The following is a 24,517-nucleotide window of genomic DNA, read 5'->3' as shown; positions in this document are numbered from 1 at the left end:
TAGCTTGTCTGCATGTCCATAGCAGAGAAAAATCTTGCGCCTTTCAAGCAGTCAAGGATGTCACCAATGTGTGGCAAAGGATAGACATCTTTTTTATCCATCAGATAATAAAGAATGTCTATGGGGCAGCTTGTTTGTCGGAAACCATCATTGTGGAATGGTGTGACAAGGGATGCTGCTGCTTTGTGATAAGAGATGTTCCCATGCTGCAAATGTCGTAATACAGAAGTTACACCAAATCAAGTTGGAAGCATTTGAACCCCAGCCCTACGCAGTTATCGTACCTTCGGTTTATTAAAAAAGGCCTGAAGTGTCGTCAGTTCCTGTTGGATGAAGATATGCAACAGGCAGTTTTGGATTTCTTCATGCAGCAGGACACAATTGTTTTACCAGATGTTATCTTCAACTTGGTACGTCGGTGGGTTGATTGCATCAATGCTTCTGGCAATTTTGCCTGATTGGCGTACTGATTCTAGACTGTTTGGCCTTCAGACGGAACCTTTTTGATCATCCTTATACAAACACAAAACATTCCAGAATATGCAGTCATTACAAAAATAACAAGTTTCAAGAACCTTCTACAAATGATAAATATTAAATGATAAATATATTTGGTTATGGGGTTTTAAATGGTGACTGGTAGCTGGCCAGCCACTCTAAATGCTACTCCACATTGCGTGTAGAACAGCTTATGTAGAAATTTTTAAGTGGTTACGTGATTATTATTATTATTATTATTTCGTCATCATCATTATTACTTGCTTTATAAATTTTAAGTTAAACAGAGCAAAAATGAAATTTAGAAAATAGTGTGTGCAAATTGTGAGATTCTGCTACCTTTATCCATATTCTTTATTAAAATGTATTTTAAATTGGCCAGTTGTTGTTCCATAATATTCAAATTCCAGCTTCACTTACATATTACTATTATCTTCCTAAGTTTAGATTTAGCAAAATTGCAGTGATTATTTTAGAATCATAACCAGCCTATTCTTGTGAAATATTAAATGAATCATTTGTAAAATTGTATTTTACTTCTTTATGCCTAAATGGTTATCAGAATACAGTTCTTGTCACTGACGAATAACTCATCTGTGCTGGATGTCCTGATTAATTCGTGTAACTGCAGATTCATCTCTCATATGGTTATAATACTAAAAGATATGTACATTTGTTCACCATCTCTTAGGCACAATCTCCAACTTCAGGAAGCTAATTCCACCGAAATCGATCCAGAGACTCCACATCCTGTTGTGATTGATATGCCAGAACACAATACTGGACAAATGGGAGGAACAATGAGGCTTGGGAAACGTATTACTGTCCTTGCACAAACCAATTCAGTTATCAGTGAGTATAAGATTTTCGCAGCTATTTTCCCTGGCTTAATGCAAGGCAAACTACCTTCCAGTTCCTGAGGTTTCATTACTGTTCTTACTTTTCTCTGCTTGATGAAAATTTTTGGAAGCAACATGTGCAGTTTCTAAATTTAAGTGACAGGAACTCCTACAGAGCTATCGTTTCCAAATTTTACTCTGAACGAGTAGTTAATTATTATTTTATGTTGAGTTCTACATACAAATATAGTAGTTACATCTTCAAATTATTAGTTATATGTATCGAAGAATCTACACATCTTAATTAAATGTCATACGCCCAGACTTTAATAATATGAAAAAGTTTATGGAAAAAAAGAAAAGGTCGGGAATACATATGATGCATCATATGTTACGTTGTATTCCATTGCTTGCAAATGCGCGAAGAAAGGTGAAAAAGCAACAACGTATTTGGCATGCCCCATTTTGTAGACAAAAAATTCACAAATTATAAGAAAGTTAATAAATCTGTATGAAAGGTCAATAGAGAAAAGTTGGGTCAAAAGTCACCAAGTGCATTCAAAAGGAAAAGGAGGGGAGAAAGTAATTTTAACATAGAACGAGGACTTGCAAGGGACAATTTTCATAATGAATAGGATTATTACATAAAAAAACCTGTGAAAATTTGAAAATCGTACACCTTATCTGAAAAGTCACTCAGACTATCAAGTCAGTAATGAGATATTGTTAAGAGGTGGAAAGAATAATTGGTGGGCAACCTCTGGGACGTACACCTCACCCCAGTTGCACAGAGATTCCTCAAAGAAGCGTGGATCTGACTTGAGTTAAATGCTTTTCCGCATTGTTTTGGGAATGTTTTGAGTTCATCTAATTTGTGCTGAAGCCTTTGTCAGGCTGTTCCAGCTCGTCGGCTCCGTTGTGAGCTGCGGAGCGCTCCCTGCTCCAGGGAGCCGTGTCGCTCGCTGTAACCAGTCAAGTGGGCCGGCACGCCGGCACGTGGCACGGCTGGCTGAGGCAGGCGGCAAGGCAAGCGTTTTTATGTGCCAGCTGCGTCTTACAAGATCGACAACCCCATACTCTTAGCTGCTGAGATGTGGTGACATGCTACATCAGGAAATACGATGTTCAGGAAATAAATATGAAACAACTGTTTTACAAGAAATTACATACTAACTTTATTGGGTCTCTGTAGCTTGACATTTTCTTTTCATTACAAGATCGGAAATATCAGGCGTCAAAGTGTTCGCAGAGTTAATGCGGAGGATGGCCTTCATTGTTGCATCCTGAAGAAACGATCCTTCCTTACTTTTTACTCTTTTCATTACTGAGAAAAGCTGCTCACAACAATACGTAGATCCAAACATGCACATGATCTGAGCGGCATTGTTGTGAAGCTTGGGAAATGTTTTTTGCTGTAATGAATGATACCATCGTGACAAATCCAATGTGTTGTAGTACCTCTCTTTCAACAAAGTTGAATTTTGCAAATCAATTATCTCCAATTGAAGTGACGGTGACAAGTCATCGGGGGAAACTAAAAAAGGAGTGCTGAACACCTTAAGTTCCATTTCCAAACTAGTGAGGTCTCGGAATCGTGTTTCAAACGACGCGATGAGCTGCTTTAACTTTGCTTGGTAATCGCCGAAAGTAGTACCTTCAGGTATTTCTAAAGAAGCAAGACGACTGAAGAATGTTAAATGTCCATTACTCATCCTCTCAAATAAACGTAACTTTTCCATGAACGCTTTTATCTGGTCGTGCATGTCAACGATTAGCTGCCCTTTGCCCTGCAGAGACATTTAAATTATTCAGATGCATAGTTATATCAGCTAGGAACGCCAGGTCTGATATCCATTTTATATCTTTCAGACAACACATTTCTTCCCCTTTCATTTCGAGAAAAGAGAAAAAGGGATATTTCATCACGAATGGCAAAGAAAACATCAAGAACTTTTCCCCGACTCAGCCAACGAACTGTACTGTGGTAAGGTATATCCCCATACTCCGCTTCGATATCTTTCAGGAATCCTTTGAATTGGCGATGATTCATACCGTGACGCCGCACAAAATTCACACACTTAACGACATCTTTCATTACGCCACCTAGCTCTACTGTTTCAGCACACAGTGCCTCTTGGTGAATAAAACAAATGTCTTTCCTGAATTCTTCACTGAGTTTATTTTTCAAACGAGAAGCAAAACCTTGGTGACGCCCGATCATTTGTGGTGCACCGTCTGTCGCTACAGAATGGAGCTTATCCCACGGCAAATTCATATTGTCCACTGATTCACAAACAGCTTCAAAAATGTCATGTCCTGTTGTGGTGTAATCGAGTGGTACCACATCCAAGAGTTCTTCAGTTACTTGCAGGTCCATGTCGACACCACGCACAAAGACTGCAAGTTGAGCACAGTCCGATATGTCGGTGCTTTCGTCAAGCGCTAGCGAAAATGCAACAAAGCTCTCCGCCTTTTTCCTGAGCTGTGTCTCTAAATCCGCTGCCATGTCCAGGATTCGACGAGACACAGTTTGCTTCGACAGGCAAACCCCTTCAATTGCCTGCACCTCCAGTGGAAACAAACATTCTGCAACAGCTACCATGCACGATTTTACGAGTGGTCCCACCGAAAATGGCTTGCCACTTGTCGCAATGATGTGAGCGACCCTGTAGATTGCTCGAAGTGCAGATTCATTAGTGTTTTCTCTGCTCTCATTCACCTGAAAATTATAAACGCATTACAGAACACGAACTATGTTGCATGTTTTGATACCCTCCGTATTACGAAACTGTTTTTGAACTTACGTCTCCTGCTATGTCATTCTTAAGCCTGGCTACCAGTTCTCTGCGTGCAACGCCTTCTACCTGATCGTAGTGCGCAGCGTGAAGACATGTATAATGTCGTTGTATATTGTACCTCTTCGCAGAATTGAATACTTTATGACATACAAGACATTGCGGACGACCATCCCTCTCAATGAATAGAAAGGTATCCTCCAACAGAGGTACAGGGCTCCCGCGGCTAGTCATAGCTGTCATTGAACAAGGATCATTGCGTCAGTTGCGGCTGTATGCGGCCAGGGGGTAGTGAGTTCGCTTTCCCTCTTCACGCGGGCTCTGAGCTGCCGCAGTGAGCGCTCCGGCTCCCTGGAGCTCGGTTGGAACAGCCTGCTTTAAGTAGTTCTAAAGTTCACCAAAGAAGATAAGGTCCACTACTACTGAACACTCACTTGCTCAAATAAGACAAGTAACGACAGAGCATGGATCACTCACACGAAAGTCTCTCTTTTTGTAAAGAGAGATGGTGATGCTGAGTAAAAGACTTGATCTCTGTATCTCCAAAACGTGTAGTATGGAACTGAAGAAACTCTTGAGTGGGTGAGATGACTCAGCAGTTGGACAGTGCTAATTTAGACTGTTTCGTCAACACTACCCTGATTCAGAATGCCAAGCTCCTGGATGAGTTACCAAATGTGACAGAGCTACACAAAAGTGCATGAGACATGAAAATAAGTAATGAATATAGATACTACCGTGTGAAAGGAGAATGGGGTGGCTGATGGTGTGCTTGTTAAATGAGTCATCAGGGGGAAAATGTTAATGGTAAATTACAGCAGATGGCAGCATTGTCTGTTTTCAGTGTATCACTTCCTGAATGTATAAGTTTAGACAGTATCTGCTCTAAAAGTACAGTCCTGCGTTCCTAGTCCTTCAAGAGTTTGAAGTCAGAATTTCAAACACATTAAGCCAGGATGTAAAAACAAAGCTCTATGTGTGAATATTGTATCAAAGTTTAGCTGAATGTCATTTGATTATTTGCATTGTAACCAATTGAACATTTATTTTTAAAAGAGTTGATAACAGTGATAACTTTTTTGGAATGGTTTTCTTAGAAATTATCTGTTATGGCAATGTTAAATAAAATGAAGTCCTTATGACAGAAGAAAGTAGTTAAGAGCTTAAAGTTTTGATATTTTGTCAGTTCATTATGTACTTACTAAGAAATATCCCATTCCCCTGTCTCATGTTTTTCAGTGTCCCATATAGGTCTTATCTTGTTCCTAGAGGAAATTGTGTATATCATATGTACACCTTAATACTAAACAAAGTCCTCTATTGGTTTTGCTGCACTGTAATCAAAATATATTTCAATATATTTTAATGAAGGTAGACGCATAAGCAGCAATGACCACTGTTTAATCATTTATCGTGGCTGTGGACTTGGGGTCCAGGGAAAAACAGAAGGAAAAGAGTAGTTAATTGGCTTTTTGCTTTCTTGTTGACTGTAAGTCTGTTCAGGATGCTTATTGAGGATCATCGGGCACCTTTGTCTGTTTTACAAGAAGCAAAATTTATACTCTCTGGCGATTGTATGCTAATCTTCATAAATAGGAATATAGCAGACAAAGAAGCCTCCAAGGAACACAGCTTGATACAATGCCATTTGAGAGCAGGTTGTCTTTTTACTTTCTTAAGTAGTATCTGTACTTCATTGGGGGGGAGCAGTAGTGGTTGGAAGTGCTGGAAATAAGATCTAGTTGATTACACAAATTGCCACTGACTTACCTCCTCCTGCCCTTGTAACAGGATAGTGTCATCCTGACCCATTTACACGCAGGTCATTATTTACTTACTTGTGGTTTGTTGCTCTCGCAACACAACTGCCACATTTCTAGTGAGTGTAGTGCACAAGTCGCTATACCATATTTTTAACACAGTGCTTTTTGTATTCTAGTCATGAAGATAACTATTATTTTAAATTTTGCCTGCCCCTTTATTTTGTCTTACAATGAGACAGCTGTACTAAAAGTTGAAAAATTTCACATTTTGTATTGCTTCCAATCACCATGTGATTACTTTACAAATGAGCTACTATGTTAAATATTTGGCATTAAGCATGTGAGAGTTTAGAAAAGGTTTGAAATCGTGTTCAAAGTTTGTTTGGAGTCTCCGAGTGCTCTCATTCTCAAATACTGGCTGAATAAGGTCAGGGTATTTATGTTCACTCACTTATATTGTCTCAAGGTACACACAATTTCTAATTGTAATACTCTTCACTAGTAGATTATGACAGCATTATATTTTTTTTAAATTTGGGCAGTACTTATGTGAAATGTTGAGAACCAAATTTTTGTAGCTCACAGAAGCGGTTATACAGGCAACTTGCAACCTCTTCTGGGATAGCTACATAGTAATACAGATAACTGAGATACGTAAATATTGGTACTTGTAAATCTTTATTTTTAGAATAGGTCTATGTAATGCATTTGCATAAAAGTCATTGAAACATAATAATGCAAACTTTGTTTGCTGTTTAACTGTTTCTTTTTTTGTGTGTAGCAGCTTTATTGAGAACTTAGCAAAATTAGTGTTATGAAGTTATGGGGTGTGTTTATTGGCAAATCATATTAAAGTGGTATTTGAAAATCAAATTTATTAAAATAAACAGCAAAGAGAGAGAGAGAGAGAGAGAGAGAGAGAGAGAGGGGGGGGGGGGGGGGAAGAGAGAGAGAGAGAGAGAGAGAGAGAGAGAGAGAGAGAGAGAGAGAGAGAGAGAGAACATATACAATATATGTAGTCTCATCAAGAACAATTGTGTAAAGAAAGGAGTAAGTAGGTTTTTTAGTGAAGTTCTTCACTAACCCATTTTGTCTCACACATTTTAAGCAGGAAACAAGTCTATGGGTCTGCAAATGAACAGTGAACTACTACTTATTGTTTCTTGAAGTGATTCATTTCTTCAGATTCCAGAGTTTGATATATGCTGCATGGTAGTTGAATGTGACATTTCAATATGTGAAATGAATTGTGATTACATGTACATGACAACATACTAGCACATTCAGAGGTGTTGAAGAGCCTTTGTGATGTTTGACTTAATTCCTTATGTACTTTACCTTTTTCCTTAAACTCGTTCTTTTTGTGACAGTTTCAGTATTCATCAGGCAGTAGTTGCAAGATGGAATTAATTGACTTTGTGCATTTCAAAGAAATGAGACTTAATTTTTACTTCAAATGTTATTGCAGGGCAACTGTATGGCAAGAAAGATCACATTCAAGAAAGGCACAGGCATCGATATGAAGTAAACCCTAAGTATGTTGCTGACTTAGAGTCTGCTGGAATGAAGTTTGTGGGTGAGTCAGTAAAATATTTCACGTTGTTTTTGATGATTTCTCAAATACTCTCATATTGTGAAACAATAACAGATTAAAGTTCTTCTTAGGGACATATCAAGTGAATCTCAGGTTGTCGGTCTGATACTGTCATTATTTTACCGAGTGAACGTAGTATTAAGCAATTTGTTGTTTAGAAATGATCAAATAGGAAGATGACACGTGTGTGCAGCACTAATAATTGCCCAAGTGTCAGGTGCTCAGTGTATCTCAAGAGCACCATTGAGAGACCACTTGCATTAGATGTTGCTGTTTGCAGTCTTGGCATTACTGCAGTAGGATAACTTCACTGTGGTTATAGAAACATTGTTGATTTCATTATCCAGTGCTTGTGTGCTCTGCACTTAGGTTGGGGCTTTGGGGTTGCATGCTTTGGACTGTGTGGCTTTTGCTGCTAGTTTGTATCATTGAAATGAAGTGATTCTTGTTGCATTATGAATATGCAAAAGAGGAAGTTATGGAACTGGAAATGTATCACAGAGAAACATCGACAGTCCCACTGTACCCCACAGGCAATCTGATGGTGTGGGGCAAAGGACACTTGTGGTACTAACATATAGTGTCTCTCTCCCCTGTTCGAATCACATATAGTAGCAGTTGAGTCGAGTTTGAGTTGTAGATTTTCCCGCTTCTGGCTACAGGAATGTGGCTGTTGGCTGTGCAAGCAGTCGCAGCAAGCAGCTAGATGCTACCGGGGAAAGGGGGCGCCAAATTCATATTCTTCAGGTAAAGAACTTGTTTCACAGAGCGCCTAGCATCCAGCGCACGTTTGTCTATCGATTATTCATATGATTTTGAAACGCTTCCCAGTTGGTTTTTGAACATTTTTGGGGTGGCATGCTTTGGACTGTGTGGCTTTTGCTGCTAGTTTGTATCATTGAAATGAAGTGATTCTTGTTGCATTATGAATATGCAAAAGAGGAAGTTATGGAACTGGAAATGTATCACAGAGAAACATCGACAGTCCCACTGTACCCCACAGGCAATCTGATGGTGTGGGGCAAAGGACACTTGTGGTACTAACATATAGTGTCTCTCTCCCCTGTTCGAATCACATATAGTAGCAGTTGAGTCAAGTTTGAGTTGTAGATTTTCCCGCTTCTGGCTACAGGAATGTGGCTGTTGGCTGTGCAAGCAGTCGCAGCAAGCAGCTAGATGCTACCGGGGAAAGGGGGCGCCAAATTCATATTCTTCAGGTAAAGAACTTGTTTCACAGAGCGCCAAGCATCCAGCGCACGTTTGTCTATCGATTATTCATATGATTTTGAAACGCTTCCCAGTTGGTTTTTGAACATTTTTGAACATATTTTAAGTTGATTTCTGAATGAATCATAAGTTGAATTTTGAATGCGTGACGTCTGTCAGGAGAATACTCGTCACATTTAGAAATAAACTTTCCGCAGACAAAAGGGGATGGGGCTATACGAGCTGAGCGGAGTAAAGCCAAAAAGATGAATGCCAATCGCTATCTGATTATGTGTTGATTGGGTTTGCGAATGATGAGCTTTGTTATAATTACTAGCGAAATCTATAGATTCCGACTATCAGAATGGAAATAAACCACTGACAGGAATAACAGGTGAGAAAAATTACGTATTATCTTCTTGGTGTACCCAAGGAAATGAAATTTTGACAGAAAACTTATGGCCAGATCGCTATACTAGTAAGCCGCTTAAGTTCTATTTTGGAAGTAATGCAGAAAACGTGTTGTATGAACACGTAATAGCGCCTAACTGGAATATAATCGCAGGATAACTAAACAGGTGATTCTGGCAGGGTCAGTGAAGTTAATCGGCGAACAATTTTTGACAATGGCAGGAATAGCTACAGAATTGTTGATGACAAGATTGTTTGTTAGAATGAGGAAGGAGAAGAAAAGGGGCATCACACAAATTGTGAAAGAATAAGACAATTCCAAATTTATATAAAAATTTCGTAGTACTTCTTTTCAATCTCATGCTTGAGAAACTGATGTGTATGAATGAAATGTGAAACTATTTCCCAACGTAAAGCTTTTTGCTTGTTGTAGGCCTAATAGGCATTTGATATTGGTACTTCATGAATTATATTCTGTCTTGTTATAAAAATGGCCATTTGTGCCAAAACAGTCTCGTTTATTTGGTGTGTGTTACAAAACTGCTGCAACATTAGAAAGGCCTATTTTGTTTTATCTAGCAGACAATAACAAAATAAATGTAATCAGATCGAGAAACCACACCAGTCTTGGGTATTATTTGTGTTAACAGTTTTTTCAGTATAACGACATTTCGATTTTTCTGGTAGCAAAACATTTGACAAATTTTGATAAGGTAATAGATTCTTTCGCAGAAAGGAAAGTGCTCCATGTAAAGCTGTAGCAAGATTAGAGAGAAAAAAAAATGCTGGGGGCTAAGGATTGAAGAAATATGTAACTTTTTGCTTATCTCTTGTCTTTATTGGTTTTATGTATCCTATATTTAATTTTATATCACACAAAACAGCAAGTTATTAGCTAATAGGCAATGAAGAGTGCAAATTTTCTGAAGAGTTCTGGTTCTCCCGATTACAAATACTCCCATCTGCTATTAACTGCGAGATTTTTTTAAAGAGGGGCAGGCTGTCAAACCGGCCGACTGGGAGCAGGGGAGGCATCACAGGACATTTCAATTTCCACTGTCGTGAATATAGTTTGATGGCATCCATTGCAAAATATACACGTTTCAATTCCACAGAGCGAAATACAGTGACGTGCGATAGAAGAATGCTTTATGAAGAGGTGTGGCACTGCACTTTGGCACACTTCAGACCAAATAATAAGTCTTAACATTTCCTCGAACACATGTGTTTTATGTTTCAGACTTTTCATAAAGATATGCGCTACAAGATGAACATATTTTTGAAAATTCGTTTTTTTAGTATTGACTCCGTTCGCAAATATCGTAGATTTGGGGCTGATGTGTGGAGCAGTATGAGTTATTGTGGGTAGTCTCCACGTGACCCGTGTTTACATTTAGTGATTTTGCTGTTTCCCCTCGTTTACTCTCATGTCAAATGAAAACAATGGGTATCTGTGGCCGGGAGCTATCAAGTGAATTAAAATGCATTCACATAATTATGCAAGGCTAAAATTTGTCATTAGTTTCAGATTTTATTTTATTTCCACTTTTCTGACAGTCAAGCATTAATCGCCTTGCAGAACAATGAAGTTATTTTTGGCTGAAGTTATTTTTGGCTGTTTGCTAAAGAAATGTGACTTTTATAAACTTTTTCCACAGAGGCAGTCAGTGTATTTGAAACAAAATGTTTAATTCCACAGTACTGGCTAGTTTCAACTGTTCGCTGCATTTCAAGTGCACGTTTTCATCTTCTAGCACATATGGCATTTTGCCATAATAAAAAACCAAACATGATATAATACTGTACTGGTGCTCCAAGAAAATTTACATCCCGAAAAACACACTGAAAAGCTTAATATCAGGTCAAGGTCTACTTCATTGGTAATATGGACATACAAATGTGCACTTTAAGTATGCACATTTTAGTATGGTTAACAAAATTCCAATGCTCTTGGAGTATCCTCTAATGTCATGATAGCACGGTGTCACCTGTTATCTGCACACTCTGACAAGTGCTGAAACGAACCTATTTCTAACAGGTTGCAGGAAAATATTGCGAATGGTAGTTTGAAAAGCGTTAATTTCAAAGTAAATATCCTTTTACATAAGTTGAACTATTTGCGAGAATGTACTGTGAATTTATTAAATCACAGAGTGTTTGACTCTCATTTAAAAATCAAGTCTTCGATGACAGAGTCATTTAGAAGAATTTCGAACCCTGAAGATCAGACATTTATATCATTATTAAAAATTTTACTGGCACATTTGTGTGATATATCTTAAGTGTAACACGCGCAAAAATGATCAACATTATATGCGAAAGCTTAGCTTCTCTTGCAGCTTATTGACCTTAGAGACCAATATTATATGCGGAAGCTTTTATTTTTATTGTAGCAACACTGTGTATATTAATTTAAACTATTAACTTTCCCTGTTTGTGTGTTCATGCTACTTACCAGTGATGTTGCTGTTGGCTGACTGCATCATGTGTCCTAGGCTCTGAATATCCGCTGCCATCGGCTGGTGAGATCACGTGACATGAGCTACGACTGGCTTACAAACGCTCATCGCAATCTCGATTTCAATGATTCGGAAAGTAACGTGCAGTGTTTGGTGGAATTCCAATGTATACTTTCGTAATACGAAAATACACAGCGTACATGTTGCTGCACATCAAAGATATTTCCAAAACGTGTCTTTTTCCCTGTGTTTCGTTTCCTTAAGTGCCGGGAAATTCTACGCCCATGTATAAAACCATAACCATTCAAAAGATTGATAAGGGAAAATATACTGTCACTTAACACGGAAAACGCATGTTTTCACCCGGGATAAAGTATATTTTTAACCGGGAAATCCAGGAATTTATTTTTCCTTGTCCGCATATACACCCTGTTAAGTGTCCACACATTGTGTTCTTATAAACAAGCTTCACTGTCAGATTTGGTATTCTGCTTGAAAAACTAATTATGCAGGGCAGTAATGTTACATGTGATACAATTTCTATAGATTGTATAATTCTTTGTACATGGAAACTGATGATTCATGTCCACCTTTGAGCTCTTAATTTCTTGTGTGAAAATAAAATACTTGTGTAATTGCTCCTGAAAGTACGGGATACTTGAAGGAGGTTAACTTGTTCTAGTACATTCCTTCTGACTCATGACTCGTTTCAAAATAGTATTTTCAGATACAAAGATATAATTGAATAACATCACTTATTAGCTTATACGGTATTTGGAATTGTTCTCAAGTTTTTAAAACCCTGACATTTTGAACACACAAAAGTATAAAAAAAAGAAAGTGTCGCCACTGTCACGTATTTTACGTCCATGATACTTAAGTGCGTGTACGCACGAGGGTGTGCATGCGCATGAAGACCAGTGATCCCTTTAATGCAGATGCACTTCAGGCTCACACTCTTACGGGAATGGGTGAAATGCTGTGAGTAGTGAGGATAATGGGCAAGGGGCATTGTGTTAGTAGTGTGTGGATAAGTTGGAAATTTGGGTCTGACGGGAGGCGTGCTAGGGTAGTCTGTGCAGTTGCAATGACCACTGTGTCCGGATGGCTTAGCGGTCAAATCTGTTCCTAATAAGTAAGAGACCCAGGTTCGAATCCTGGTTTGGCACAAATTTTCAACTTTTCTCATTGATTTCAGTCTATACCCACTCGCAGCCAATGTCTGTAATTTCTGTTTGTCTTAAATAGAATGTCAGTCTGCATGTGCTTTTCAGTTTATTACGTTTAAAATTTATTATTTTGTGGACTGTTAAATCATTTTGTCTCATATTTTTATTAAGGTAATTCTACGAACTGGACTCTAGAGTCTAGTGTGCTTTTTTGTCAATACTTATCTTGGTCAGAAACATTCAACAAAATAATACTGAATACAAATGCAGTTTGTAAACAAACTGACTCTTCTTGACCATTGTTCAAGGCACTGGGACAGATGACATCTCATCAAATCAGAAACATTCTCATCTGCTCTGAGTTCCTGTGTACCCTACAAGCATTATAGAAAATGTACCAAGCAAAGAAAGTGATACAATACAGGAAAATGTGTCCCTTCTTCAAAACCAAGGAAGCATGTATGATTCTTCAGGGTATTAGGGCATGTAGCGGTTTGGGGAAATCAGCAAGCAAGACAAAACAGCTGTGGAGGCCTGCAGGGAACACAGTGACACAGTATGCTATTTGCCTTCAGGCTGTCATCTCATAGAGTCTGAGAACCATGCAGCTATGGGAGGAAGAGCAGCTGTCAGTGAGAGACAATAAGCTGCAGTTAATGAAGCCAACAATCCAGTTGTGTACTTACATACATTCTCTTCAAGCTTTCCCACCTCCCAGTAGGTCACAGTCCAGTGGTTCATGGCTTCATGTTCCAGTGAGGTACTCCCAGTCTCGGGATGCCTGTGACTTACAAATCACCAGGCACTACATTTTAAATGAGTGCATTTCATACTTTGGTGAAAGGATAGAACCAGATATAAGTTGGGACCAACCCTCAGTTTTAACTAATGTCACGATGAAAGTACTACTAAAATTTAATGTCCTTGCAAAAGGCTTTACAGGTACGTTATAGCGAGTGAGTTAAATTATTGATATGTGTCTGTCTACTACAGTTCAATGCAGTGTTTAACCATGCATATGTTCTATAATGATGAACTGATGCTTTACAGATGTTTGTGATGATTTTTGTCACCTCACAACTGATAATTATCTTTTTTGTTTATTATGCTTAACCAGATGCATACATCAGATTAGCAATTTTCATTTCTGTGGACAGGTCACGATGAGGAGAAAGTTCGAATGGAAGTTTTGGAGTTGGAAGGGCACCCATATTACATTGCAACACAATATCACCCTGAATATATCTCCCGGCCACTTACACCTTCACCACCATTCCTTGGTCTTATATTGGCATCCGTCAGCCGCCTCCAAGCTTACTTAGCTCGTGGGTGTCGCCTCTCTCCGCAGCAGCTATCTGATGAATCAGGTAATTTGTGGCAGGCTATTTGCTTTATCTACACTTTTTTCTGAAACCTTATCTTATATGTTTAGACATGTATAATATCATAAAACATAAATTAAACTCTGCAGGAAAAGAAGTAGACTCAGTGAAGTAGCAGTATCAGTAAAAGTATTAAATTTAGAATACACACTGTTTTCCAGAGTTTTTTTGCGAAGTACTCATGTTATTGGACATATGTGGAGAAATATGTACCTAGCCAACTTTCCCAGTTCAGTGTCCTGATATATTCAGCATTTTACAGCAGAGGCAACTGTTGGACAGTTTTGTTTAAAAGTTATACAGGGTGTTACAAAAAGGTACGGTCAAACTTTCAGGAAACATTCCTCACACAGAACGAAAGAAAATGTGTTATGTGGACATGTGTCCGGAAACGCTTGCTTTCCATGTTAGAGCTCATTTTATTACTTCTCTTCAAATCACATTAATCATGGAATGGAAACACACAGCAACAGAACGTACCAGCGTGACTTCAAACACTTTGTTACAGGAAATGTTCAAAATCTCCTCCGTTAGCGAGGATACATGCATCTACCTTCCGTCGCATGGGATCCCTGATGCGCTGATGCAGCCCTGGAGAATGGCGTATTGTATCACAGCCGTGCACAATATGAGCACGAAGAGTCTCTACAATTGGTACCGGGGTTGCGTAGACAAGAGCTTTCAAATGCCCCCATAAATGAAAGTCAAGAGGGTTGAGGTCAGGAGAGCGTGGAGGCCATGGAATTGGTACGCCTCTACCAATCCATCGGTCACCGAATCTGTTTGTGAGAAGCGTACGAACACTTCGACTGAAATGTGCAGGAGCTCCATCGTGCATGAACTCCATGTTGTGTCATACTTGTAAAGGCACATGTTCTAGCAGCACAGGTAGAGTATCCCGTATGAAATCATGATAACGTGCTCCATTGAGCGTAGGTGGAAGAACATGGGGCCCAATCAAGACATCACCAACAATGCCTGCCCAAACGTTCACAGATAATCTGTGTTGATGACGTGATTGCACAATTGCGTGCGGATTCTCGTCAGCCCACACATGTTGATTGTGAAAATTTACAATTTGATCACGTTGGAATGAAGCCTCATCCGTAAAGAGAACATTTGCACTGAAATGAGGATTGACACATTGTTGGATGAACCATTCGCAGAAGTGTACCCGTGGAGGCCAGTCAGCTGCTGCTAGTGCCTGCACACGCTGTACATGGTACGGAAACAACTGGTTCTCTCGTAGCACTCTCCATACAGTGACGTAGTCAATGTTACCTTGTACAGCAGCAACTTCTCTGATGCTGATATTAGGGTTACCATCAACTGCACGAAGAATTGCCTCGTCCATTGCCGGTGTCCTCATCGTTCTAGGTCTTCCCCAGTCGCGAGTCACAGGCTGGAATGTTCCGTGCTCCCTAAGACTCCAATCAATTGCTTTGAACGTCTTCCTGTCGGGACACCTTCGTTCTGGAAATTTGTCTCGATACAAACGTACCACGCCACGGCTATTGCCCCGTGATAATCCATACTTCAAATGGGCATCTGCCAACTCCGCATTTGTAAACATTGGACTGACTGCAAAACCATGTTCGTGATGAACACTAACCTGTTGATGCTACGTACTGATGTGCCTGATGCTAGTACTGTAGTGCAACGAGTCACATGTCAACACAAGCACCGAAGTCAACATTACCTTACTTCAATTGGGCCAACTGCCGGTGAATCGAGGAAGTACAGTACATACTGACGAAACTAAAATGAGCTCTAACATGGAAATTAACCGTTTCAGGACACATGTCCACATAACATCTGTTCTTTGTGTGTGAGGAATGTTTCCTGAAAGTTTGGCCGTACCTGTTTGTAACACCCTGTCTATTTGATTCAAATTATTCTTACTTGAAGACATTAAAACCACACTCACTCACATATTTCTGTAATAATAAATAAATATTGTCCACATAAATGCACAATGCGAGACCTCCCTCAGAAGGTGCGATTCGTAAATTGAAAAGTGAAGAGTCTGAAGGTGGAGAATAAGAATGGTAATGGAGGAAGAATTTATGGATCTTTAAAAAAAATGGTTTCTCAAATAGTTAGAATTAATTCTGATTTCATAAGTTTAGTAAGCACTTGCCTCTGTGTGTGTGTGTGTGTGTGTGTGTGTGTGTGTGTGTGTGTAGGGGGGGGGGGGATGACTTTCGATTTGTCCGCGAGATGTCTAGTTGAGATCTAGTGAGGAACTGTGTAACGTCAGCTAAAGAAAACTGCACTGATGCTTTGAATTTCAGCATGTTTGACAAATATTGGTCATTTGTTTAAAGATTGAATGGCTGCCAGTATGTAAAACTGCCTTTTTTTGTCTTATTCAATAATGTTTCATGATCTTTGCCTCCCCCCCCCCCCCCCCCCCCCTCCTCCCGCTCTACCTCTACTACAAATTCTTTTAGTGTAGGATGTGTGTGTGTGTGTGTGTGTGTGTGTGTGTGTGTGTGTGTGTGTGTGTGACTTATCTTTATGGTTATCTTTATGGCCACTCTTCCCAAATTTCAAATGCATATGCTGTTTCATCTTATGTTGTTCTCTTTTTCTTTTATTTCAGATGAGGAAACTGAAATATTATTAGAAGAAAGCCTTGTCCTTAATGGCCCAGTGGAAAACAATGTACCACCAAGTAGTTAGTGAAATTAATTAGTTTTTTATATTTTATTTGTCTAGAAATGTACTGTCTAAGACAAAGGAAATATTTCTTTGAAGATCTGTAATTTCAACATAGAGCAGTATTATTTTTCGTATTTCATATTTTGAAATATTTTTCAGATAAAGGTAATATTGAAAGTGAAGGTACTTAGGACAAGGAAACTGAAAAAAATTGTAAGCAGTAAGGAATTTGTAAAAATTCTGTTCCCATCAGTAACTGTATCAGTTAGTGAATTGAAGGAATTCTTTGTATTTCTTGCATTCTCAGAAGCAAAGTTCTCTTCTGAATGTAGCAGAGGGAGGGTGGTGACAGTGAGAATGTTAATTGAAGGTCAGTGGTTAGAATTCTCACCAACATTATTTATCAATCATTCATAATAATTTTTATGTCACTGTGATATAGTTGCAGGATAGTTTTCCCAAATATTAAATCATTCTCTTACTGACCCTCCCCAACATACGCACTCCTTTTCTGCGCTTCTTATCGTTCCAGCTTTTTATGGAACAACATTTTCTCACTTTTTATGGTAAGTGATACTCTTCAGTGGGAGTTGTGCTTATTGAAAGTCTTAGTGACATTATTATCTTTTGCATTGATGCATACTTAGGTTTCATATAAAATGAAGTATTTAATTGAAAATATAGTCTTGGTGCAGTAGTGGAGCATTAATTCTGAAATATTTCTCATTTTATTAGCAAAATCAAACAATGGAAACTCCAGGTTGAAATATCAAAAATATTAGAAAAATGATTGATTGCTACTCACTGTAAAGAAGAGACATTGAGTTGCAGACATGCAAAATGAAAATACTGTAACACATTTAACTTTTGGCCAACGCCTTCTTCAGAAATGAAAACTTGCACACATTCACACAAGCAAACACACAACACACACACAACTGCTATCTCCAGCAGCTTCGGAATGTCTGTCTGCAACTCAACATGTCATCTTTACGATGATTAGCAATCTATCCTTTTCCTACTAGTGTTGTCCGCAGATCGTGGTCTAGTGGCTAGCATTGCCGCCTCTGGATCACGGGGTCCTGGGTTCGATTCCCAGCTGGGTTGAGGATTTTCTCCACCCGGCCACTTGGTGTTTGTGTTGTCATCATTATTTCATCCTCATCATCATTTGTGACAGTAGCTCGATTGGATTGTGTAAAAAAAGTGGACTGTGTTAAAATTGGTACTTCGTACGGGCGCTGATAACCGCGCAGTTTATGGGACTTGGTTCGGGCGCTGATGACCGTGCAGTTTAGTGCCCCTCCCTCCCTCCCCCCTCCCTCCCCTCCCCCCTCCCCCCCTCCCCCCCTCCCTCCCTCCCAACCCATCATCATCATCGTACTAGTGTTCATTTTATTATTGCTTTGTCAAGATTTAGTGCCACTTGTCAGAGGTAATATTCTACTAGCTGGGCAATTGTTTGAAGTACCATACACATTATCTTATGAAATATGTGTAAGAAGGCTGCATAGGTACACAAAACATAGGACCAAGTGGGAGTGATATCATATGCAAGTATAGCACAAACTGGGAATTAGCTTGAACTTCTTGTTGGGAAACAGAACTAATACCCAACATTTTTTTGTTTTTTGCCTGCATTATTTGGTTTTCATCTCTTCGTAATAATTGTTCTTGCCCACTTGGAAAGTTCATGTATACCTTTATCTGTTTTGACTATGTGCCATTTATGTTATTTTAAATAAATGATAATGAAATATTTGTTAGAAATTATAACTTAGTTGGAGTAGAAGGGAAGCGATGTGATAAATGTATATTTTCTGCTGTGAAACAAGTTGTTGTGTATGTTAATGTGAATGTAAAATTATGTGGTCTGTGTAAAGTAACAAAAATGCACAAAAGTTCATACTGAAATCCTCCTCTTAGTGATCTTATTTTGTACAATACCTGTATTTACTTTGTAATAATAATTAGAAATGACAGTTGCTTGTGAGAGTCAAGTTGTGTGTCACATGAGCTGTAGAAAGAGAAAAATAATGGCCAGCTGATAATACAGATGATGAAAGTTATGTGGCAGAAGACATGGATAAGTATGCAGCTACTCATTGCTCTCAATTTTAAGCAAGTAATTGGGTTGGAGCTGTGCACTGTGTTGCTAAAAACTCTTAGACGACTGGAATTCCACGTTATCTGTGTCTAGATATGTATTGTATAGTCTTCTAGAATTTCATTTGTCTGAACTTTGTATATTTGTTTGCCATAATTTTCATAACTTTTTATGGTTGTTTTGAGACAGTACAGGGTTTGTAAACACAAATTTTAGCATGGAAGGTGGTATGTAGATATCATGGATCATTGTTACAATTATCATTGTTACAAATACAACATAAAATTATTCTTTTGTGTACCAATTAGGATATGTAAAAAATTTTAGTGGCATGAAACTGTTTGATTCTCTGTACCATGAAGTATAGAATGAATCATGGTCTTCAGTGAGAGCCCAAATTGCTGCAAATTTATTTTGATGGAATTTTTCCTCATGTGCACTATGCATTGTCATACCACTTGGTGTTACTGGTGTTAATGTAGATTTGCCATCAATGAAGACCCTGTTTTCTTCTTTCATCACCCTCCATTTGTAATTTCTTGCAGTCACAACTTTTTCTTTTTTTCCCTCAGATGCACAACCACACTGCACCCCTTCGCTGCAAATTTGGTTTGATACATTCATTACACATGGTCAGTTTTTTTCTGTTAAGTTTCTTTTGAATAAGGTCACAATTTTTCTCCTAAATATCTAAGAAGACATTCTTCAGAAGACATTCTCGTTGTGGTCGAAATAGACCTTACATAATTTTCAGCAGTTTGCTTTTACTCATTGTCTTTGTACCACACTGCATAGGTTGTGTGTATGGTACCTACTTATTTGTGTAATTAATAGTAAAAATTTGGATTATATTTAATCCATAAAGCAAGATTTTCTGTGTTTTTAAACAAATTATAAGAAAATTCCATGTCAGAAAGTAAAGTTCTGCATCTTTTGGTTTGCAGATACTGTTCCTGAAAGTGAATTATGTAGTAAAACATACACATTGTGAATTCTGTGATTGTAAGTCACTGGCATTACAATAATCCACTCCTTTAATCATATGGATGTACTTCAGCACAAAATATTTTGCTGTGGATAAAACAGCAAAAGAGAGAGTGTGAAATTAAATTCTGATAAAATAATTAATCTGTGACAAAATGTGTACATGTTCCAGTGCACAAACTTCAATACATTACCAAAGGATTTAGCCGGATCCTTGTATGTCCACAATGTGTCTATGTTTTAGTGTGAGTGATTATTAAACAAAGGACTGTATTGAATAAAGAATATTTATTGAATAAAATATACTTCCTACATTTAAGATGTCTGGACTATTGTGTTAAAATATGAAATAGCCATTTGTGCATGAAATGTTACTACTTTTCCATTTGTGGGTCAATTCTTTCCATTCCATGTACAGAAGCAACTTGAAATAAAACAATTTTATTATAAATCTTATTGGGTATATGTCAGTCTCATACACTGAATTATTTTTTCCTCTTGTCCGGTTGTGAAAGAGCCTTGCTCCTGTTGCCACTGTTTTTGTAACATGCTGTTCAGAAGGAAGGTGTTGCTGATAAACATTCCTGATGTAAGGTGAAATTGAAGTCAATTCTGGCAGAATTTGCACCGTATATTTGTTCCGCATCTGTATGCGTGTGATACTGTGTGCTGCCTAATATTTTCCAAAAAAGTGGATTTTTCTGGGCTTTTACCCCAGGTTCTATTGGTGATAGAAAGACAGTCAAGTGTTTTTGGTAGCCTGTGGGCTGGGGACCATTTGTATACCCAATAGAGGGATTGTTTTATTGTAACTGTCATGCAGTACAAGGTCAAAGTTTGAATATTACACACTTCCTCCTGTTTAGGCAAATGGTACAATTCGATTGGTTTCTTCGCATTACATGTGGTATATGACATGCCTTAAGGGGCTTACGGAGGCACCATTTAGTTCAAACTTGAAATACACGGCTTTCAGGTACCAAAACTGAGCTACGAATTCCAAGATGGCTAGGCACAGCAAATGGCTGAAATTTTTAGAGTACGTTCCTAAGATCCCGATCTTGAAAAGCTATGAAAATTTTCTAGCTGTTTTTATCCATTTCTGAGGTAAAGAGGTTGTGTTACCATACTTGATCACATAAGACACCCATAATATCCAATCTGAGGTGAAAACGAAGTTTATAAGTCACGTAGCATGGAGAAATATGCTGTAAAGTGTCTCCCTTATCATTGGAAGGGTTCCGAGACCCCCGTGTTGTATTACTGTAACACAAGCAAAATTTTTGTATGTGTAAAATCTGTTGAGAGGTATAAAATTAGTTTTGCTTTATTTCAACTTTCTGTAAAAAAAAACTGTCAATCTTACTGTCCCATAAAGTTTGTTTCATATGAGCGACATGCCCTGCTGTAGCAAGGAAAAGAAGGGAACCAGCAGAAAAATGCTCTTATCAGAGCACAAAAAAGACTAATATGCTCCTGTTTTAAAAGACTCTTGACTGAAAAGTCTGGTATCAGCTGCCCCAGTCTACCTTCCTCAGCACATTTAAAATTTTTCCCAAAAATTTTGGCTTAACAGTGCTAGGAAAAGAATGGGGACAGTGCCAGTGGGAGAGGAATAAAGAGAAGGAGAAAGTGAAAATGGGTGAGAGCTGGTGATAATGAGAGACAGTCTATGACATCAATAGTGAGGAAGAGAGAGATAGTGACAGTGAGAAGAGACAGTAGTAGTAGTAGTAGTAGTAGTAGTAGTAGTAGTAGTACATAATGGAGACTGTGGTTGTTAGTAATGAAACAGTGACAGTTAAGAGGCACAAAGAGGTAATAACTATGAGTGAGGCTGAATGAATGAGTGGATGGGTTGGAGCAGACTTGCAGTGAGGAATTAGTGGGTGTGTTAGTGGATTACAGTTGTAGCAGCTTGGCGATTGAGATGTGAGTTGCATGTTAAAAAGGATGTGAATATGTTCACATGACAAAAATTCTTGGGAAAATTTTTAAGTATTGATAAAAGTTGAATGAGGCAGCTGCCATCTGTCTTAAGTCTTGTTTATGCTCCAGTAGAAGCATTTTTCCTCTTGTCTGTGTCCCACTTTATTGTGTTCGTCCTTTCATTACTGAGATTTAGTTATTTTTTTTCAATCTAAGTGAGGAACTGGCAGTGCTTGAATAAGATGGGTATCTTAAGGAATTCGCTGGTGAACTCTTGTGTGTGCACATGCACACCCGCACACCCACGTGATTATGATAGCCTGCTGTAAAACACTGAAAATAAATCTCACCTCGGTGGCCACAAATTGCAACATAGTCGCAGCAATTCTTTCGAATGATCCAAAAAGATATTTATATATTTATTTCAGTTACAGTTCACAGAAGCTTTAATACATTACCAAGGTGGTGGTTCTTCTAGAATACCTGGAATTCTCAGGGAGTTACATTTTACATGGAAAAATCTCCAGGAATTTCAGGAACGTCTTAAAATCGCATGGAACTCTGTGCTTTAACCTACAATCGGACTTTAATTTGAGTCTTATAAACCACAAATTTTAAAACACTTAATATATCAAAGTGTATTAATTACATGAATATTTTCACATATAAATTTACCAACAAACACTTTCCGCCTGTGCCCATTTATGCAAATGGACAGTTTGTTGCTGGTCATTCCCACATAGAAAGTATAGCCACATGTGAAAGCACCCACGTGATTTACCAACTGACCTGCCTACACTGTGAAGCTTTCTATGTGGGAATGACCAGCAACAAACTGTCCATTCGCATGAATGGACACAGGCAGACAGTGTTTGTTGGTAATGAAGATCACCCTGTGGCTAAACATGCCTTGGTGAACGGCCAGCCCATCTTGGCACAGTGTTACACCGTCCGGGTTATCTGGATACTTCCCACTAACACCAACCTGTCAGAACTCCGGAGATGGGAACTTGCCTTTCAGTATATCCTCTCTTCTCGTTACCCGCCAGGCCTCAACCTCCGCTAATTTCAAGTTGCCGCCACTCATTCCTCCCCTGTCATTCAACATCATCTTTGCCTTTGTACTTCCACATCGACTGACATCTCTGCCCAAACTCTTTGCCTTTACAAATGTCTGCTTGTGTCTGTGTATGTGCGGATGGATACGTGTGCGCACGCGCGCGCGCGTGTATACCTGTCCTTTTTTCCCCCTAAGGTAAGTCTTTCCGCTCCCGGGATTGGAATGACTCCTTACCCCCTCCCTTAAAACCCACATCCTTTCGTCTTTCCCTCTCCTTCCCTCTTTCCTGATGAAGCAACCGTTGGTTGCGAAAGCTTGAATTTTGTGTGTATGTTTGTGTTTGTTTGTGTGTCTATCAACCTGCCAGCGCTTTCGTTTGGTAAGTCACCTCATCTTTGTTTCTAGATATATTCTTATTTAATTGGATAGATAAAAAATCTTCTCACCAAGCGATGGCGGCAGAACGCACACAGAAAAGATGGTTGTAATTGGCAAGCTTTTGGAGCCATTGGCTCCTCCTTCGGGCAGAAGAGTTGAAGGGGAAGGAAGAGGGGTGAAGGAAAAGGGGTAGATTTCAGGAAAGTCACCCAGAACTGCGTTTCAGGGAAGACTTACCGTACAGGATGAGAAGGAAAGACTGACTGTTGGGGACTGCATCGGGTGAGATTTGAAAACCTTGCTTGCCAGTTATGGGTGCAGTCTGCCGCCGCTTGGTGTGTAGATTTTTTTGTCTAGCCAATTAAATAATTTTGTCAATAATTGATTACTTTCGTCGTTATATTAGCGCATGTGGCCATCATTCCTTGTTGTGTAACCCTCTTGTCAGTGTGTGTTGTCATCGGTCTTGTTCAAACTGTCATCTGTTTTCTACCTTATGTCGCAATCCATTTGTTTATTTACCTCGATCACAAAGATTAATCAGCACTTTACACCTTTTATTACCATCTCTTACGTCACTTTGATTGCCAAGCTAAGTAGTTTACATTTTTTCTTATGACTTTTGCTCTCTGTTTACCCAGTTAATACAATTTCATCTGTTTTCCAGACTTACATAATCAATTTTTTCCTTTTTTTCTTTTCCAGTCATTTTTTTGTATCATGTAGAAGAGGACGACCTATGACCACCTGGCTCCAAAATGTACACCACACAATGAGGAGAATGGGCGCAGAAGAAGAGGACACACAAGATCAAAACACCTGGAGGAATATTTTGAAAATATAGTTTAAGGATGTTTATTGTTTGTATTGTAATTTCCAAGTAAATTATTATGTTGGAGATAAGACTCTGTAATGAGGAAAAGCTCAAAATAATAATAATAATAATAAAAAAAGATTACCCACTCATTACCTCTTACTAACAATTTTTGTACAAATTTTTCTGAGTTTTTTCCTTGCTTTTTTTCCATTTTTCTATCTCTTCCGCCCTGTATTTATTTATTTATTTTTTTTTCTATCACTCCCATGATTTCTAACTCTCCAAACTGTCTTCTCTTGCCATGATGAATCCCATCTCATATTACATCCATTCTTTTCGAAAACATGCCTTTTGCACTATCAAAACTAAGGTCCCACATTCTGTTTCTTGAAACCTACTTGTCTCTTGGAGTTACTCCAAAAGGCCCATTTGAAAGTCCCTGTTTCTGGATGGAATCCTACC

The 24,517-nt window shown here is 38.7% G+C and overlaps 1 protein-coding gene across 1 annotated transcript in view; it reads left to right on the top strand.

Moving 5' to 3' along the window:
• LOC126457601 (CTP synthase) overlaps nt 1–24,080 on the top strand; it is an 83,484-nt gene extending 59,404 nt beyond the window's left edge. The window contains exons 10-14 of the mRNA XM_050094048.1: nt 1,190–1,350; nt 7,364–7,471; nt 13,892–14,101; nt 16,722–16,796; nt 23,944–24,080. Coding sequence (XP_049950005.1) covers nt 1,190–1,350; nt 7,364–7,471; nt 13,892–14,101; nt 16,722–16,796; nt 23,944–23,981 — 592 coding nt within the window. The 3' untranslated portion in view covers nt 23,982–24,080. The remainder of the gene's footprint in view (nt 1–1,189; nt 1,351–7,363; nt 7,472–13,891; nt 14,102–16,721; nt 16,797–23,943) is intronic.
• The last annotated feature ends 437 nt before the right edge of the window (nt 24,081–24,517 follow it).

Source organism: Schistocerca serialis, chromosome 2, assembly GCF_023864345.2.
Source record: "Schistocerca serialis cubense isolate TAMUIC-IGC-003099 chromosome 2, iqSchSeri2.2, whole genome shotgun sequence".
Classification (NCBI taxonomy): domain Eukaryota; kingdom Metazoa; phylum Arthropoda; class Insecta; order Orthoptera; family Acrididae; genus Schistocerca; species Schistocerca serialis.
The sequence above is the reverse complement of the archived record's forward strand: the minus strand, read 5'-3'. Positions and strand labels throughout refer to the sequence as shown.